Genomic DNA, 18,474 nt, shown 5'->3' with positions numbered 1-18,474 from the left:
TTGCCCATAATAAATGGGCAGGCTTCTTAGATGCTCCCACGCTTAGCTCACATCCGTGAAGGACTTAGCAACTGAACACAACTGGCCACAGCTCACCTGCCCTTGGCAAGCAATTAAAAATAAGGATTAATTGCCCAAATCCTATCTTTAATACATTCCCATTTGAAGATTGACTCCAATCAAGTAAGTAATCATAATTTAAATCAATTAGGGATAATTACACCCTTACCTCAAGATATTATTTCTTATTAAATATCTTTGAAATATTTAGAGAATATATCTCCATTAAACACTATATGGCCGGTCATAACCCTATAAATACCCCATATTCTACCAAATTTTGAGAGCTTTTGCAATCCTAAAAAAGCCCTAAACACTTTACTATCTCAGAAAAACTAACTTAGGTATCGGAGATCCATTGATCTAACCCCCTCCACCTCATGGGCCCGTGAGGTTTAGGTCTCTGATCAAAGGTGTTGATTGTTTTGCAGGTGTATTTTTGTCAAGATTGAAGACGACGGAAATTTGTATCGACAACAATGATGACCATTTTGTTGCATAATCGAAAGCAAAATATTCATTTAGCCTACGTAATGAATTAATTTGCATCTTCCAGGTTGCAGGTACATGGATTTTTTTTTTTTTTCCCATCGTTGATAATATTTTCATGGATCCGTTTTGAATGGATATTTTCCATGTCTGTTGTAAACAACTCTCGAGATCTTTATACACGGCCATAGGTAAATAAATATCATTTACAAGAGTAAGAGCAAGACATTGGCAGTTTGATAGTGCAAACATTAAATTTTTTTTGGAAAAAAAAATGATGATAAGTTGAGGAATAACCGTACAAGTGACAAGGTTTAGGTAAAAACAATACTAGCATATGCCCCACATTTTGTGTGTGAAAATAATTTTTATTTTTATTTTAAAATAGGAAGGAGAAAGGGAGAAAAAAGGAGTGTGGATTAGAGAGAGAAGTTTTTTTTTTATATTTTATTTTTCAAAATTAGAGAATGTTAGGATCACCTTTGGATGAGGTTTTGAAAAAAAAAACCCGTAAAATTTAGTTTGTGTGAATTTACTTTACTGCCTATGATTTTGTTTTGTAGTAGAAGACAAAATTATCTTTTTATTCTCTTTTGGTTGACAAAAAAGATTTTATTAATGTAGTTTAGATATATACGCATGGGTGATATATATATTGACATTGAATATGATGGTCTAAATGTCATATGATGGTTTAGTACGTACAAAGTTTAATATGATGCTTTAATACGTATATGATTCATCTGCCACTTAGTACTACGGTTTATTAGTATTTCTTTATACTTGTAAGTGAAAAGTACTAGGTTCGATTCTCGCCTAAGAAGAATTTAAACCATATTATTGCTAAATCCATTGTGATGCTAAACCTACCCCTCTCTTTTAGTGTAGATAATATGATTTGTTATTAAAAGGGATGTGCTATCCACACAACCCATTTTACTTCTGTCCGCTGATCTTCTTCAATTCATCTGATTCGACGGCCGAAAATTAAAAAGATATGTATGAAATAAAATGAGATGTGTGGATATCACACCCTTCTTTAAAAATAAAAATACGTATACGATCCATCTAATGGAACCACCATCGGCCCGAGCAAAACCTTTTCGAAATGTAGCGATAAAGTGACTGCATTTAATAGAAAAACCCTAGCCTCCTGACAGAAGCGAAGCTAGAAAACAGAAGCAAAGGAGATACGGACTTGGATTGTCTGCCCTCCTAGTTGTGGTGCCCTTCCATGCCCTCCTATTTTGTGCGGTCACGGTTAAGCCACGTCAATATTTTATATTAATTTTTTAATAAGATAATAAAACAAAAAATAATAAAAATATAAAATATTAACGTGGCTTAACCGTGACTGCACAAAATAGGAGAGCATGAAAGGGCACCACAACTAGGAGGGCAGACAATCCAAATCCAGGAGATACTATAAGTAATATAAAGAATTTTTTTTCTAGTAAACAGAAAAATTTAATTGACCCACAAAAATGCACCAAAAACGAAACAAAACAAGTTAAACATAAATACTAGCAACACACGGTCAACACAATAACATTAAGCTTATGTAGGGCAAGAGATTTCGAAGCCCCAAGTTTGAGACCAAGTTATTAAGAAATATATTACTTTGAACCGTTTGGGACATATGATGTGCTCATGGTTGTGTAATTGTTAATGTATGAACTAAAATTATTGTTTAATGGAGTATAACTCAACAAATCATGGCCATCCATTGTATAAAAAAAAAAGTAAATTGTAGCAATAGTCCCTCAACTTTAATCAAATTGAAGCAATGGCCCCTCAATTTTAATCAAATTGAAGCAATGGTCCCTCAACTAAAAATCCATTATCATTGGGCCCTCAACTTATTAAAATGTATAGCTATAGTCATTTTCATCAATTTCGTCAAAATTTTGTCAAAATAAGTTATGTTGGAATAACCATTTTATAATTAAGGTCTCTCAACTCATCAAAGTGTGTAATTATGGTTATTTTTGTCAACCATGTCAAAAAATTTGTCAAAACGAGTTATGTTGAAAGAACTATTGCTACAATTGGGTTAAAGTTGAGGGATCAATGATAATGAATTTTTAGTTGAGGGACCATAGCTGCACGTTTTGATGAGTTGAGGGACCAATGGTAATGGATTTTTAGTTGAGAGACCATAGCTACAATTTACTCTAAAAAAATTAACAAATTAAAAAAATGGAAAGATGAATTTATGAGAGTTCACTACCACAATAAGGACTGATCATAAAGTATTGCAAAACAACAATCAAATATTGGCGCAAAGTGGTGTCCTTGTAAGGAGCAGAGGTTACATAGTGGAGTAAAAGATTATCTTGAGGACAATTTGGGGCGAGAAAAGTTGAGGAGGGGCACGTGCCCCCTCTACTGCTTCTTCAGTTTCCCCTGCCTCCAAAGAAGCCAAGAAAAGTGACCATAAAGCGGGAGGAGGAAAGTTACTAGGATTTAGTATATGTCATGCTTTCCTCAGTTTCTCCTTTCCTCCTTTTCCTTTTTCTAGTTGTTACTCCTTTTGAGTTTCTCCATTGTGGTGACTAGGACTTAGTATATGTCATGCTTATCTAAAGTTTCTCCATAACTTTTTTAATCCAATCCTTCTGGGAAAATTCTTCTTCTTAATTTTAATCTAAACTAGAAATTATTATACACATGCTATGCCTATGCATACACTTAATAAAATTTTGAAAATAAATTTTACTAAAAGCGAAAATAAAAAAAGATCACTAAACCTTTTTTATAACAAACCACAAACGATTTTTTTGCTAAAGAAGTTGTTCATATCTTTAGGGATATTTTTTTAATAATTATTTCGTCACTAAAAGTTTATTTTCTTTGGAAGAGAAATATGGACTAAAAAATGAGGTCAACTTATATGATTACCTAACTATGAGGTTTTGATAAAAACAGTAAAATTATTTTGTGTTTAATTTATTGCCCATAACTTTTATTTTGATTCTTTTTCTTTAGTTTTGTTGACATCGTTAATTTGAATTTTTCTTCCTCTTTAAATTGACAGTCTTGTTAGTAAGTAAGAAAATGGAGAATTCGAACCCGGAACGCAGTAAGTTGAGAAATACCCTATCCAACATGGCAATCTACAAACTTGAAAATATTGTAAATACATATCCCTTTTTCGGACGGATAAAAAGGAGCAATAGAATGGCTGATTTCCAAGACTCATTCAATTTACTTGAACCAAACATCACCAGTTCAAAGTGTGCGCCAGGTAAATTTTCAGCCGGAATTGGTCAAGAGACTGCTTACTTCAAAAGAGGGTGGGTAAGTATATCATCAGATTACACAATCCAGCCCGAAATCAGATTACAAATGCATACACAAGTTTGACGCACACATGACAAGTAAAACAAGCAAGTCCCGCTGAAATCTAGCAAGTAAAAATTGGAAGTAGAACGGTAAAAATGAACCAAAAAGAAGGAATACAACTGGCAGTCTTACAACAACGCAAACACGGGTAACCCTACATCTGAATTCAACCACCACAATAAAAACTGAGGTAAGATTACAGAGGGTGGGCTCAACTGAGTACAAAACAGAGCGTGATTCGACAAGCATCTAGAACTCAATCTACTGGGTGCGAGTTCTGCTGCTTTCTACATTTCTGATCGGGTAGAAGTAAGGATGGGCCTGCATCAGGTAAATAAGGTTATTTATGTCATTACAACATGATGAGCATAGTGCCCATGCTACAGGGATTAAGAATCCCAGACTGTTCAAAGCACGGCCGCCCTGGAAAGTCCTAAAGTTCTTTCCCAGTAACGAGCATAGTGCCCGTGTTCTGGACTGCCTCTTTCAAAGTGGGGAGTCTGAACCTATTTGTATGAACTGTTCCAACTTGGTACACCATTACTTTTTCCTCACATGCTTGGTAGACGGGAAAGAACTGTAACATGATAATTGTCTTTGCCCAGTAACGAACAGGAAAAGCATCTCAAAGAGTGATGCTACCTTCAAATGACAAACAATTACGGAACCAATAGAAATTATAAGCTTCTTTCGTTTTCTCTTTTGGTTGGAGGAAAAGATATCAATCTGTTAGCCACACAATCACCAAAAGATTATGCTCTTCATCCCACTGCCAAAATACCTTTTGGTGTTAAACTATGGCTACCAAAAGAAAAAAGAAAAAAGTTCTAAATAACTTCTATTTGTTTGGTAATAGCTTGTCATTGGAAGAAGTAGTACCTCTTCAAATGAATTCCTAGCCATTATTGTGAAGGAAACATTATAGCTTCAGTTCCGACCATCTCTCATATGAGGAAGAAGTGATAGTGTAACAATATGGAATGTAAGCACAAACAAATTTCTGACTCCCTGTAACGAGTAGAAACAGCCAAGTCCAAATCTGCAAGCTAACTGAATGTAGGCCCTGTGGGGCAGAGAGCATGCAGCACTAGCCCCTACTTAAGGGCCGTGCTTTGAATAGTCTAGGTTGAGGAAGAACTAGGATTTTACCATTGCTTCTTTTGCAGTTGGTCTTTCCTGGTGATCATAGTGCAACAACTTGTCTACAAAGTCAAGCGCCTAGAGAAAAAGGCACCAGAAAAAATTTAAACTACGGAATACTCAATACAAGTAGTATTAAACACAATGACAAGAATTTACCTCAGGAACCGCTAAGTGCTGATTATCAACATTAATGAATTTTGTCCATGGTTTCCTGCTATGCCTACATCAGAAATTTTTTTTTTTAAAAAATAAAAATAAAAACAAAAGTCGGCATTGCTGGTAATAGAGGAATAAGAAACAAACTATGAAAAATACCACCTACCTCCCAACTAGAGCTGCAAGGTGTGGGTCTAATTCTATGCGGTACTTGTGCAGATAAGCCTTTAATTCATCTGTCCCAAGTACCTGTTGCAGTAGAAAATGCCAAGACTTAAATTAGATTTCAAATGCTTTTTCTTCTTTTTGAAAACAACACTAAATATGATACAGATAATAGCGTGCGCACACACATTTGTTACACGAATTGAAATACTCCAAAACATACACAACACAAAAATCTTTTTGACGGAGTAGAGCATATGACAAACTATTTTCAGTGTAATAAATACAAAAACAAATGACAGAACTGAACTCTCTCATATGAATGAGTACCTTTGCTATTTTGACTAGCTGATCATAGTTATCATGCCCATAGAAGAATGGCTCCTTACGAAATATCTGTACAGCACAAGGCTCAAGAATAAGCATCAGGAGAGAGCATCACATACTTCGACATGGTATCAAATTTTGAACCTCCTTGCCATCCGCCACCCATGGATAAATCAATGTTTTAAAAGGCTCGCCTCAGGGCGCGCCTAGGCGTCCTCTGAGGCTGGGCGTGAGGGTTGCCGCCTGTGTTTTGAGGGAGTGGGTGGAAGGCGTCGCCGGAGCCGCCTAGGTGCGCCTTAGGGGTTTTTTCTTTTCTTTTTTTTTTTTTTTTTTTTTTTGAGTACTCCCAAACCCAAATTTTGGGTAGGGTTTTAATTGCCTCATACCTCTTCCTTGCACTATCGTCTCTCTACCTTTTTTCTAATTTTTATTTTTTTATATAATGGATGTGTGCGCTGTATGCGTGCATTGTTATATGTGTGCTTATTGTGCTTTTCATCCTCTATTATATAAATATATATATATATAAATATATATATATATATATAAAATAAAATATATGTATATATATGTGTGTATATATATTTATAATATATATGTGTGCTCAGGGTGATTATTGATTAATAATCTTTTTTTTTTTAATATATGTGTACGCTCAATGTATATATTAAAAAATTTAGGTCCTGTGAGGTTTCGCCTCATGCCTAGGCCGGACTATCCCTCGGACACCTCGCCTATGCCTCACGCTTTTAATACATTGGGATAAAAGGCAAGCAGATCAAGATATAGTGTCCATGGATACTAAGAAGAAGAAGAAAAAGTTTATCCTGCACACCTAAAATACTCATTTTGGGACACAAAAAACTATTTCTGATATTTAAGCACCCCCCAGCAGATGCACAAGTGTCAGTTATCAGGGGGTGATACTGAGCAGGGGGATGACCAGGATACACAACACTTGATATTTCCCGGCCAAAATACCAGCATAAACATAGTCAGAGGAGGAGTATCTGATATATATATATATATATATAACTTAATAGTTAATAAAACAGAAAGATGGGAATGCTCACCATTCCAGCAAACATACAACCGAGACTCCACAAATCTAAAGAATAATCATAATCTTGCAAATCAACAAGAAGCTCAGGACCTTTGAAATACCTGCAATCAAATGTGAAAGGGGAAAGAGCATAAGACAAATTTGAAGAAAATTTGTATATACCAAATTTAAAGCAAAAAGGTTTCTCGATGCTCATTTACATTTATAAGCTGTCGTCAAACTATAAACATGAAACAAGACTCTTAATGCTAATGGCAGGTAGCGAATGAAAACTCAATTTAAAGCATAATGTTACATATAATACAAAGTATAAACTAAAAAGTGTCCGCTTCATTTTGCATTATTTGCTTCTTTACTATTGCTCCTCTGTTCCCAAATAAATCGCAGGTATGATTTTGCACTATTGTCATACATTTTGCATACCACATCAATCCTAGTCCAGAATACCACCTCAAGTCAGTTAACTTTCAACCCCTCCTTTGTAAAAGAAAAGTAATAACAACTTACTCTCTTATCGATAATAATCCAACTCCTGGTTACATTTCAGCATATATAACTTTACATCATCGTGTGCTTCAGAAATTTACAAAGTACAACATGTTTCAGGCATCTCAAAAACTATAACACGTTAGTTTTGCAGCATGAGATCCATGATTTACGATTTCCTGTAGTCTGTATTTGAAGTATGCATATAATGTCTTATCATAGCCAAACAAAGAATTGAACAGTTCCCTTGCAAATTGCAATATAAAATTGAATGAAGCCCATAAGGGCATTGAGGCACAAGGTTTCAAACATTGTAAGCCCACAATAAAATTAATAAAGTTATGAAAGTTTCAGCTAACATAACAATATATGGAACGCGACAAATCTTATTGTGTTTTGTGAAGTAGAAGATCAAATGAAAATAACCTTGAAGCAACCCGAACATTATATTCCTTCTCAGGATGATAAAACTCGGCAAGGCCCCAATCAATAAGGCGAAGCTTACGCTGCTCATGATCAATCATAACATTATGGGGCTTCACATCTCGATGTATAATACCTTGTGAGTGGCAATAATCCAAAGCCTACAAGGAGATCAGTAAAAGACCGAGTTAGCAGATCTTACAAGCTGGAACTTTACCTTTGAGCTGGAAAATGAAAGTGCACACTTTGAGCATTGAAGACAGAACATAAAACTGCATCAATAACAACCTGGACCTTGTTACCAATTGATTCAACCAGAAACTGAAAAATAATTAAAAGAGATCATAAGAGACCTCCAAAATTTAAATTTCAAGATTGTATAGAATTAAGGCCCAATTGCCTCAAGTATGAAGAGATGAATCTTCCCTTCCTTCTTTTTCTATGGTTGTGTCCTATATAACTCCTGTGAGTTGAGCTGTTCAGTGTCTATTAATAGAAGGGATAAACTAGAAATAAGCATCTGAATGAACTTCTCCTTTAGTATAAGGACAGTGGATTTCAAGATCCAACATAAAGAACACTTAACAAAGAAGATTAAAAATGGATGCTGCCCATATCTGAGTCCTACAGGTGGCTCAACCACGACTGCTAAGTAGTAAAACCATAACCGATCAGCATGCCCTTACCATATACTCACATAATCACAAGCAGAAATGTAAACCGCATCATGCAAATTTCATTGAGACTCTTTAGTGTTACTCACTTTGAAGACAATATGCTTTCTCCTGGCTTATTGGGATCATCTACCTCCGTCAATATTTTCTTCCACCCAAATTTGTGGGTGGAGATTAGGGATGGGTATAATCTCGTGAACCCAAAGCGCCATAGTGCAAAGCCCTGCCCTAACGTGGCAGATTTGGGGGAATAAATAGCAACTGAACTGGGGGTGAGATTTCACCTCACATTCAGGGTGAGGATAGGGATGGCAATCCCTGAATCAAATATGCTAATTCCAATGTTTTACTTTTTCTATTTTATGATGTTATATAGTTATACAAATATTGTGTGTAAAGTGAACTATATTTTGTTACGGTTGTAACAATGTATTTCAATTTTATTATCTAATAGCCAAAATATTGTTTTTTAAGGAAAGGGTAGCAGTGAAGGGGGACTAATATTCTTGCGGGGAAGGGTGGGGAATCTCTGTATTCTTTATGGAAACAAGGCAAGTGTGGGGATGAGGATTGAGAATGGAAATAGAGATGCCTAAGCTAGACCATCCCACCGGTTTCCATCCTTGGTGGAGATGCATAAAGGTGAGCATAGTACCTAGGCCATTCCCCAAAAGAACATAAACTAAGTGGCAGTCAGCCGAATAAATCCTTGATCCATACTACAACCCAAAATTATTTCCCATTACCACAAGTTTGCCTGTAATTCAAAAGGTTCACACAGCCGGCACTCCATGATCACGTCGAATCCTTATGAAAATGAATCCAGAACAAAATCGCGCTAAAACTAGGGCGTCACCCGTAAGTGGCGCGCTGTGTGGCCCGAGCACAGTGATAAATGAGCAAGGGTCGCTGTATCTCCATCGGCACCCGGATGCAGTGTTAAATGAGCAAGGGGGCCATAGAAACTTCTTTTCGAACGACTCCACTCAAAGTTGTTTGGGAGCATATGCTCCTATCAACTTTACACGGGACACACAAAAGAAGTACTTTGATCCTATTAGACGGGGGAGGGTGAAGAAGCTAGGACAGAAGGGTAGAGTTCAAGAGAGCAAAATGCGTTTAGGAACGTGGAATATAGGAACCTTAACGGGAAAATCTATGGAAGTAGTGGAAGTTATGGTGAGGAGAAGGATAAATATTATGTGCCTACAAGAAACTAAGTGGGTTGGTAGTAAGGCAAAGGATCTAGAAAACTCAGGGTTTAAACTTTTGGTATTCGGGCACAAATAGAACGAGAAACGGTGTTGGCATCATCGTGGACAAGACATTGACACAAGATGTTGTAGATGTCAAGAGGGTAGGAGATAGAATCATGGCAATCAAGATTGTAATAGGACAAGAACTTATCAATGTGATTAGTGCGTACGCACCTCAAGTAGGGTTGGATGCGAGTTCGAAGGAGAAATTTTGGGAAGACCTTGGAGACTTGGTGCAAGGAATTGCTCAGACGGAGAAGTTATTTATAGGAGGAGATTTAAATGGACACGTGGGCAGGGAGACAGGCAACTATGGAGGTTTCCATGGTGGCCATGGTTTTGGGGAGAGAAACGAGGATGGGGAAGCTATCTTGGATTTTGCAATGGCATATGATCTCTTCTTAGCCAACACCTTCTTTAAGAAGAGAGAAGAACATGTGATCACCTACAAGAGTGGGTCGTCAAAAACACAAATAGATTTTCTCCTAATGAGGAAAGGGGATCGTATAACTTGTAAGGATTACAAAGTTATACCAGGAGAGAGCGTGGCTAATCAACATCGCTTGTTGGTGATGGATGTACATATCAAAAGAGTGAGACAAAAAAACAAGACTTGGAAGTGCCCAAGGACTAGATGGTGGAATCTAAAAGAAGAAAAACAAGCCATTTTCAAAGAGAAAGTAATCACCCAGTGTGTGTGGGATAGAGAGAGGGAAGCTAGCCAAATGTAGGATTCCATGGCTAGTTGTATTCGAAAAGTAGCAAAAAAGGTATTAGGAGAGTCCAAAGGTTTTGCCCCACACCAAAAGGAATCTTGGTGGTGGAATGAGGAGGTACAAACAAAGGTGAAGGCTAAGAAGGAATGTTGTAAAGCCTTATACAAGGATAGGACCGATGAAAATGGTGAAAGGTATAGAAAAGCGAAGCAAGAAGCGAAGAAAGCTGTGAGAGAAGCTAAGTTAGCGGCTTATGACGATATGTATAAGCGACTAGATACCAAAGAAGGAGAGTTGGATATCTATAAATTAGCTAGAGCAAGGGAAAAGAAGACAAAGGACCTAAACCAAGTGAGGTGCATCAAGGATGAGGATGGAAAGGTTCTTGCTACAGAGAACGCGGTTAAAGACAGATGGAAAGGTTATTTTCATAATCTTTTCAATGAAGGACATGAAAGGAGTACTTCTTTAGGGGAGTTGAGTAACTCAGAAGAGTGTAGAAACTACTCTTTTTATCGTAGAATCCGGAAGGAAGAAGTGGTTGTAGCTTTGAAGAAGATGAAGCATAGAAAAGCAGTAGGCCCAGACGATATACCAATCGAAGTGTGGAAAGTTTTGGGAGAGACAGGTATAACATGGCTCACTGACCTTTTCAATAGGATTTTGAAAACGAAGAAGATGCCAAATGAGTGGCGAACGAGCACTTTGGTGCCTATCTACAAGAATAAGGGCGATGTACAAAATTGCATGAACTATAGGGGTATTAAGCTAATGAGTCATACAATGAAGCTCTGGGAGAGAGTCATTGAGCATAGATTCAGGCAAGAGACACGGGTTTCGGACAACCAATTCGGGTTCATGCCAGGGCGCTCAACCATGGAGGCAATCTATCTCTTACGAAGATTGATGGAAAGATATAGAGATGGGAAAAAGGATTTACACATGGTCTTTATAGATTTGGAAAAAGCGTATGATAGGGTCCCAAGAGACATTCTTTGGAGGATTTTAGAGAAGAAAGGAGTACGAGTAGCATATATCCAAGCTATAAAGGATATGTATGAAGGAGCAAAGACTGCCGTAAGAACTCATGAACGACAAACCGAAAGCTTTCCCATAACTGTAGGATTACATCAAGGCTCATCCTTAAGTCCTTACCTTTTTGCGTTGGTAATGGATGAGTTAACAGGACATATTCAAGATGATATTCCTTGGTGTATGCTTTTCGCAAACGATATAGTGTTGATAGATGAAACTCAGGAAGGGGTAAATGCAAAGCTTAACCTTTGGAGAGAAGTGCTGGAATCTAAAGGTCTTCGCCTAAGCCGATCAAAGACAGAATATATGGAGTGCAAGTTCAGTGCAAATGGAGGCCAAAACGAGTTAGGGGTGAGGATCGGAGATCAAGAAATACCAAAGAGCGACCGTTTTCGTTACCTAGGATCTATCTTGCAAAAGAACGGAGAATTAGATGGAGATCTCAACCATAGAATACAAGCTGGATGGATGAAGTGGAAGAGTGCATCCGGCGTGTTGTGTGACCGCCGTATGCCACTGAAGCTCAAGGGAAAATTTTATAGGACGGCAATAAGGCCAGCGATGCTGTATGGCACAGAATGTTGGGCGGTGAAGCATCAACACATACACAAAATGGGTGTAGCGGAGATGAGGATGCTTCGTTGGATGTGTGGGCACACGAGAAAGGATAAGATTAAGAATGAGGATATCCGGGGTAAAGTAGGAGTAGCCGAAATTGAAGGCAAGATGAGAGAAAATTGGTTACGGTGGTTTGGACATGTGCAACGAAGGCCTACTGACGCTCCGATTAGAAGATGCGACTATGGGACAGAGGTTCAGGGCCGAAGGGGAAGAGGAAGACCTAGGAAAACTTTGGAAGAGACTCTAAGAAAAGACTTAGAGTACTTGGATCTAACGAAGGACATGACACAGGACCGAGCACAATGGCGTTCTAAGATTCATATAGCCGATCCCACTCAGTGACTTGGATTTTCCAAGTCTCCAACCGAGAAGTTTTCCTCACTCGGGAAATTAAGGGAACACTACCCCAACCTACATGCTCCACTCAGAAAGCTTCAACATACAAGCTTCAACAAAAGAAAATTCAAAGAACTTAGCGAAGAAGGTTTTGGTGTAATTTAACACAATACATTGAAATGAAGGAAAACTTATTTATTGATCATCAGTTTCCTTCATTTGGTCAAGCTTCCTCTTCATGTTTGTAGCATAGTCATGTGCGAGCCGGTGCAACTGTTTATTCTCATGCTTGAGCCCTCTAATCTCCTGTTTGAGACTCATCACCTCAGCCGCCAATGATTCAACTTGGCGGGTTCGAGCAAATAGGCGTTGGGCCATATTAGACACAGAACCTGCACACTGAACACTGAGAGCCAGCGAATCCTTAACAACTAACTCATCAGACCGTTTGGAAAGTAGTCTGTTATCTTTGGGCGTGAGAAGGTTCCTGGCCACCACCGCAGCAGTCATATCATTCTTCATTACGGAATCCCCAACGGTAAGAGGACCAGTAGGGGAGACGAAGGATGGGCGCCATATGTTGTCTGGAGAAGGCGGGGCTGCCTCTTCAACAAGGTTCAAGTCAAAACGACGGTCGGAGGGGCCAGACATTTTCAAAGGTGTTGAAGAGAGAAGAGGTTGGACAAATCAAGATCTTAGAAGGGCAAGAATGGAGCTTCTACTGGTGGAGATTCAAGTGTGCTTCGGAACTTAATGCCAGCCCCTATAAAAATCTGCACTCAACGGAGCTTCAGAAATCGAAGAGGCACCTGCTCAGAAATCGAAGAGGCGTTTGCTTTCTCAAAAGCTGGGCTGCTTAGAGACCACGAAGGTTGATCTCAAAAATCGAAGAGGCGTTTGCTTTCTCAAAAGTTAGGTTGCTCAAAGACCACGAAGGCCAATCTCAGAAATCGAAGAGGCGCTCGCTTTCTCAAAAGCTGGGCTCCTCAGAGACCACGAGGGCCGATCTCAGAAATCGAAGAGGCACCTACTTTTCCAGCCTTGTCAGCACCTGTCACACGCACACTCAGCTTTGCGGAAATTATGGGCATTCTGTCGAAGACTTCTGAGGAAGTAGAAAACACATGAATCTTACTGTTCAATCACCCACTTCCCACACGCAACAATAGCTCATGGGTATCACAGATAACTTTGCCAAAGTTCTCTGCCAAAATTGAGCACGTAAAGCTTGCAGCTCCCACTACATCGCTCTGACCAAGAAAGGTAAAAGAATAGCAAAGAAACAGCACTAACAAAGTTTAGACCCATAAATTTTGAAGGTCTAGCTACCATATTATTACCCACAAGGGTAAAGGAACAGTACCACTGCTGGATAATTGGAAAGTCCCTGTGTGTCAACCTCTGTGCTTCGTGGCAAGGTAGACTAGCAAACATGCCCAACCTTTACTCACACTCGAGAAAACACTACCAATAAGATTGCTTGCTCCAAAATCGAAGAGACACCGTCCTCCGAATCTCGAGAGCTAGACTCCCAACATGACTACTTTCTCAAAAATCGAAGAGAGGGTAAAGGAACAGTACCATTGCTGGATAATTGGAAAATCTCTGTGTGTCAACCTCTGTGCTTCGTGGCAAGGTAGACTAGCAAACATGCCCAACCTTTACTCACATTCGAGAAAACACTCCCAACAAGATTGCTTGCTCCAAAATCGAAGAGGCACCGCCCTCCGAATCTCGAGAGCCAGACTCCCAACATGATTACTTTCTCAAAAATCGAAGTGACACTGCTCCCCGAATCTCGAGAGCCAGACCCCCAGCATGATTGCTTTCTTAAAAATCGAAGATGCATCGTTCTCCGAATCAATCGAAGAGACGCTCGCTTTCTTAAAAGCTGGGCTGTTTAGAGACCACGAGGGCCGATCTCAGAAATCGAAGAGGCACCTACTTTTCTAGCCTTGTCAGCACCTGTCACACGCACACTCAGCTTTGCGGAAATTATGGGCATTCTGTCGAAGACTTCTCGAGAGCCAGATACCACAGACCACTTTTTCAAAGTGCTCTGACAGAGTTAAAACATGTGAAGCTGGCAGCTCCCACTACTGTGCTATGACCAAGCAGGGTAAAGGAATAGCATTACTACTTGTTAGGGAGACTCCTATATATGTCGACCTTCATCCCCAACGGACAGGCAGACCTGCAAAAATGCTCAACCCTTCCTCATATCTGAGAAGGCACTCCCCACGAAGCCTTTCGAAATATTCAGCTTTCTTTCCCCCCGATAATACCTCTGCAAACAAGCTATACTAGAGCAAGAATATCTCATATCATCAGGGTTAAAAGCAAGAGTATCCCATATCATGCTTTTTCCCTGTATTTTCCTTTGGCCTTGTTTTTACCTGCAAGACAAGGAGAAAGAGAGCAATCAGTCAGCACTTGGCATCAAGCTTCCAGCCAGGAACTGACTGCCTGGAACCCCTTACCTGATTACTTACCTGGCATTGCTCTCGAGTACTCATCTTCAACATCTTATGTTTCCAGGGAAGATACCGCATCTGCTTGAGGAACAGATAGGGCAAGTGCGAAGGATACAAGGAAGCATGTGGAGACAAGCGTAACAGCACACGTGCCGATACATCCATTACTCTGTCAAAAGCAAAAGTATCCCATATCAGCAGGGTCGAACGTACTCTAGATTTGATGGACTTGTTTTGACCCTCAAATTCTTCAGTCGGCTCTGGAGGAAACCAGAAAACCCTCCAGCTCAGTTCAAGAATAAGCCTGTGGAAAGTTACTTCTTCAAAAGCAAAAGTATCCCATATCATCTCTTCTCATTTTTCTTCTCTTTATCCTTCATGCTGCTGCAAGATGGGGAGAAGGTGAACAATCAGCCGGAGCTCTGATTGCTTACCTTGTCTGTCACCTCTTTCAGCAGATCCCCTAGCTCGGCGACTTGGGGGACTCCTACTACATGGTTTGTATCGCGCTTGACCAAGCCTGAAACTACAAGTAAGCTTCAAGTGAAATTGATACATTACCTTGTGCATCTCCACCAGTTAAAGATACCACCCCTGGATGGAGGAAGAGTACTTCCAGAGAAGATGTCACATCTACCTATGAGACAGATAAGGCAAGTCAAGACGATACCACACTCCGATACTTAGAAGTTTCGTGATTACGAGATCATTCTCTCACAATATTTCCTAATGTCATTTGTACTAAATCATTCACTTGTACTCACTAAAGGAGAGCTTGAACCTATGTACTTGTGTAAACTCTTCACAATTAATGAGAACTCTTCTATTCCGTGGACGTAGCCAATCTGGGTGAACCATGTACATCTTGTGTTTGCTTTCCTATCTCTATTCATTTATATACTTATCCACACTAATGACCGGAGCAATCTAGCGAAGATCACAAAAAGCGACCGTTTTTGCTGCCTATGATCTATCTTGCAAGAGAACGGAGAATTAGATGGAGATCTCAACCATAGAATACGAGCTGGATGGATGAAGTGTAAGAGTGCATCCGGCGTGTTATGTGACCGTCGTAGGCCACTGAAGCTCAAGGGAAAATTTCATAGGACGACAATAAGGCCAATGATGTTGTATGGCACAGAATGTTGGACGGTGAAGCATCAACACGTACACAAAATGGGTGTAGCGGAGATGAGGATGCTTCGTGGGATGTGTGGGCACACGAGAAAGGATAAGATTGGGCATGAGGATATCCGAGGTAAAGTAGGAGTAGCCGAAATTGAAGGAAAGATGAGAGAAAATCGGTTTCGGTGATTTGGACATGGGCAAAGAAGGCCGACTGACGCTCCGGTTCGAAGATGTGACTACGGGACAGAGGTTCAGGGCCGAAGGGGTAGAGGAAGACCTAGGAAAACTTTGGAAGAGACTCTAAGAAAAGACTTAGAGTACTTGGATCTAACGGAGGACATGACACAAAACCGAGCGCAATGGCGTTCTAGGATTCATATAGCCGACCCCACTTAGTGGGAAAAGGCTTTGTTGTTGTTGTTGTTGTTGTGTAAAGTGAGAAACCAAAATTGCATAGAAGAAAAATGCAGTGAAGCTTCTAGTCCCAACCATCACCACAAACCCCAAAGAGAAAGAAATCGACCTTTTTTAGGCCTTGAAAAGAAACTGACCTTTCAAACCTTACAAATGTAAACAATTAACTCAGTTTAATTATCACCTCTTTATGGACACATAATCCATGCTTATTCTAAGGGAGTTAAAGTCTCACAACTCATCATTTTAGGAACTGCTGAACCAGAATAGCAAGCTTACCTTGAGAAGTTCATAGATGTAATATCGTATGTCAAAGTCTGAAAGTGTCGGATAAAGGACTTTAAAATCTGTATTATTCACATATTCGAATATAAGACTAGGGGTCTTAGATTGCTGATCTCTGACAATATCAAGCAACTTCACAATATTTGGCCCCCCACAGAGATTCTGCAATATTTTTATCTCCCTCTTAATCTGCATTTCGAACCAAACAGAAAAGTAAGCATCACCGCAGTGATTCAATACAAATCTCTTGTACAGAAGAAAACTTTTACTTCATATGCCAGGGGCAGTCAAAATTGTTTCTTGGGGTTGGTTAAACCTCCAAATTAAAGATCTTTTTCAGTTTCCGGTGAATAGGTTGCACCGACACTTCAGGAAAAAAAATCATGATAGGATTTCACTCATACTCTTCCAATACACTATCCTCATTCATTTAGTATCTAACAAATGAAAGAACACTAACTTTCCACTCAAGCTAACTTAATTCTATGAAAACATCAGCCGTATACAAGTACATAATCCGCGATTACGAGAAATATTAAACCGGCATCCATGATAACAAGAACGAAACAAATAGAATTACCCAACTGATAAGAACAACAAAATGTCAAATGTTTTTCACATAAACAGGTAAAAGCAATGCAATTCAGAACTTACCTTCTTCTTTTTAACAGGTTTGAGAATCTTGATAATACATTTTTCGTTATCGGTACAGTGAATCCCTTCAAACACTTCACTGTACTTTCCTCTCCCAACCTTCTTCACCACCTCATAATCATCCTGCTCCCTGTACATTAATCACAATTAATTCAAAATAGTAAAAACATTTATCCATCAATATTCAATTTTCCCACCAGCCCAAACCAGATTTTCCTCCATTTTCTCACAATCCAAACAAGAAGAAGAGAATTTCATCAGTTTATTACCCCCATTGGACGGTGAGGGACTCGTAGTCCCAGTAGTCCTTGGGTCGGATCACGTTGACATCGGCGTAAGTCCTAGCCTTGGAGGCGGCGCCAGGGCGGCGAATCGATTTACAGATCTTCTGCGCCAGGGTTTCGTGATAAGGATGAAGCGGCCTCGGGGGGTGGTGAAAGGTCGTATGGCGGTGAGGGAGAGGAGTTGCTGAGGACGCGATGCAGCGGACGAGAGGCGGCGGGGAAGGGTGGAAGTGGTGGGAGGAGAAGGAGAGAGGAGACGGCGGAGGGTGGCCGCGAGCGAGGAAGAGAGAGAGAAGGTTGTGGTGGTGGGAGACGGTGAATTCCAAGGAGGGCCTTATGGCCATCAATCAAATCGCCCAATACAAAAAGTAGCAGAAGGACCGATGCCCCAGTCCTTCTCTCTCTCTATATCCCTTTCCATTTTTGTTTATTCTTTTATAATTTTTTTATTTTTTTTAAAATAATATTTGACTATTCAAAGATGAGTATAAACTCTTACTCAAAATTCTTTATGTTTTAATTACAGAACTTGGTACTTATAATCAGAACCGTTTATACTATAAATCACTTTGTAAAAATTATCTCTGCAAAAAATAAATTAAAACTAAGTTCCTACTCATCTTTTGTCACATCCCGGCCCGGACTCCACCACATTCCGAGCTCAACTCTACCGTAGCACGATATTGTCCGCCTTGAACCCCGACCACGCCCTCAAGATTTTGTTTTTGAGAACTCACACGAGAACTTCCCAATGGATCACCCATCATGGGATTGCTCTCGCGCAAACTTGCTTAACTTCGGAGTTCTGATGGAACCCGAAGCCAATGAGCTCCCAAAAGGCTTCGTGCTAGGTAGAGATGAGAATATACATATAAGGCTTACATGATTCACTTTCCTGGGCGATGTGGGATGTTGCATCTTTGAGTAGTCAAGTATTGTT

At 39.6% G+C, this 18,474-nt stretch overlaps 1 protein-coding gene across 3 annotated transcripts; it reads right to left on the bottom strand.

Annotated features, from left to right (window-relative positions):
• Positions 1–3,814: 3,814 nt before the first annotated feature.
• Positions 3,815–17,960, bottom strand: LOC103403915 (casein kinase II subunit alpha). Of its 3 annotated transcripts, none has more exons than XR_011577612.1 (10): positions 17,520–17,946; positions 17,251–17,380; positions 16,591–16,785; positions 7,661–7,818; positions 6,759–6,849; positions 5,689–5,754; positions 5,360–5,442; positions 5,194–5,257; positions 4,774–5,112; positions 3,815–4,663 (listed from the first exon to the last, which is right to left on the bottom strand). XR_011577612.1 is itself a non-coding variant. In XM_029092256.2 (10 exons), exons 1-10 carry the CDS (start codon positions 17,876–17,878, stop codon positions 4,156–4,158), a joined length of 1,275 nt encoding a protein of 424 aa, XP_028948089.1. In that variant the 5' UTR covers positions 17,879–17,960; the 3' UTR covers positions 3,815–4,155. The 3 variants fall into 3 exon arrangements, 2 of the variants coding, with proteins under 2 accessions (XP_028948089.1, XP_028948090.1); XM_029092256.2 differs by having other exon boundaries at positions 3,815–4,215; positions 5,044–5,112; positions 17,520–17,960; XM_029092257.2 differs by lacking the exon at positions 16,591–16,785 and having other exon boundaries at positions 3,815–4,215; positions 5,044–5,112; positions 17,520–17,947.
• Positions 17,961–18,474: the final 514 nt, after the last annotated feature.

This window comes from Malus domestica, chromosome 02 (assembly GCF_042453785.1).
Source record: "Malus domestica chromosome 02, GDT2T_hap1".
NCBI lineage: Eukaryota > Viridiplantae > Streptophyta > Magnoliopsida > Rosales > Rosaceae > Malus > Malus domestica.
The sequence above is the reverse complement of the archived record's forward strand: the minus strand, read 5'-3'. Positions and strand labels throughout refer to the sequence as shown.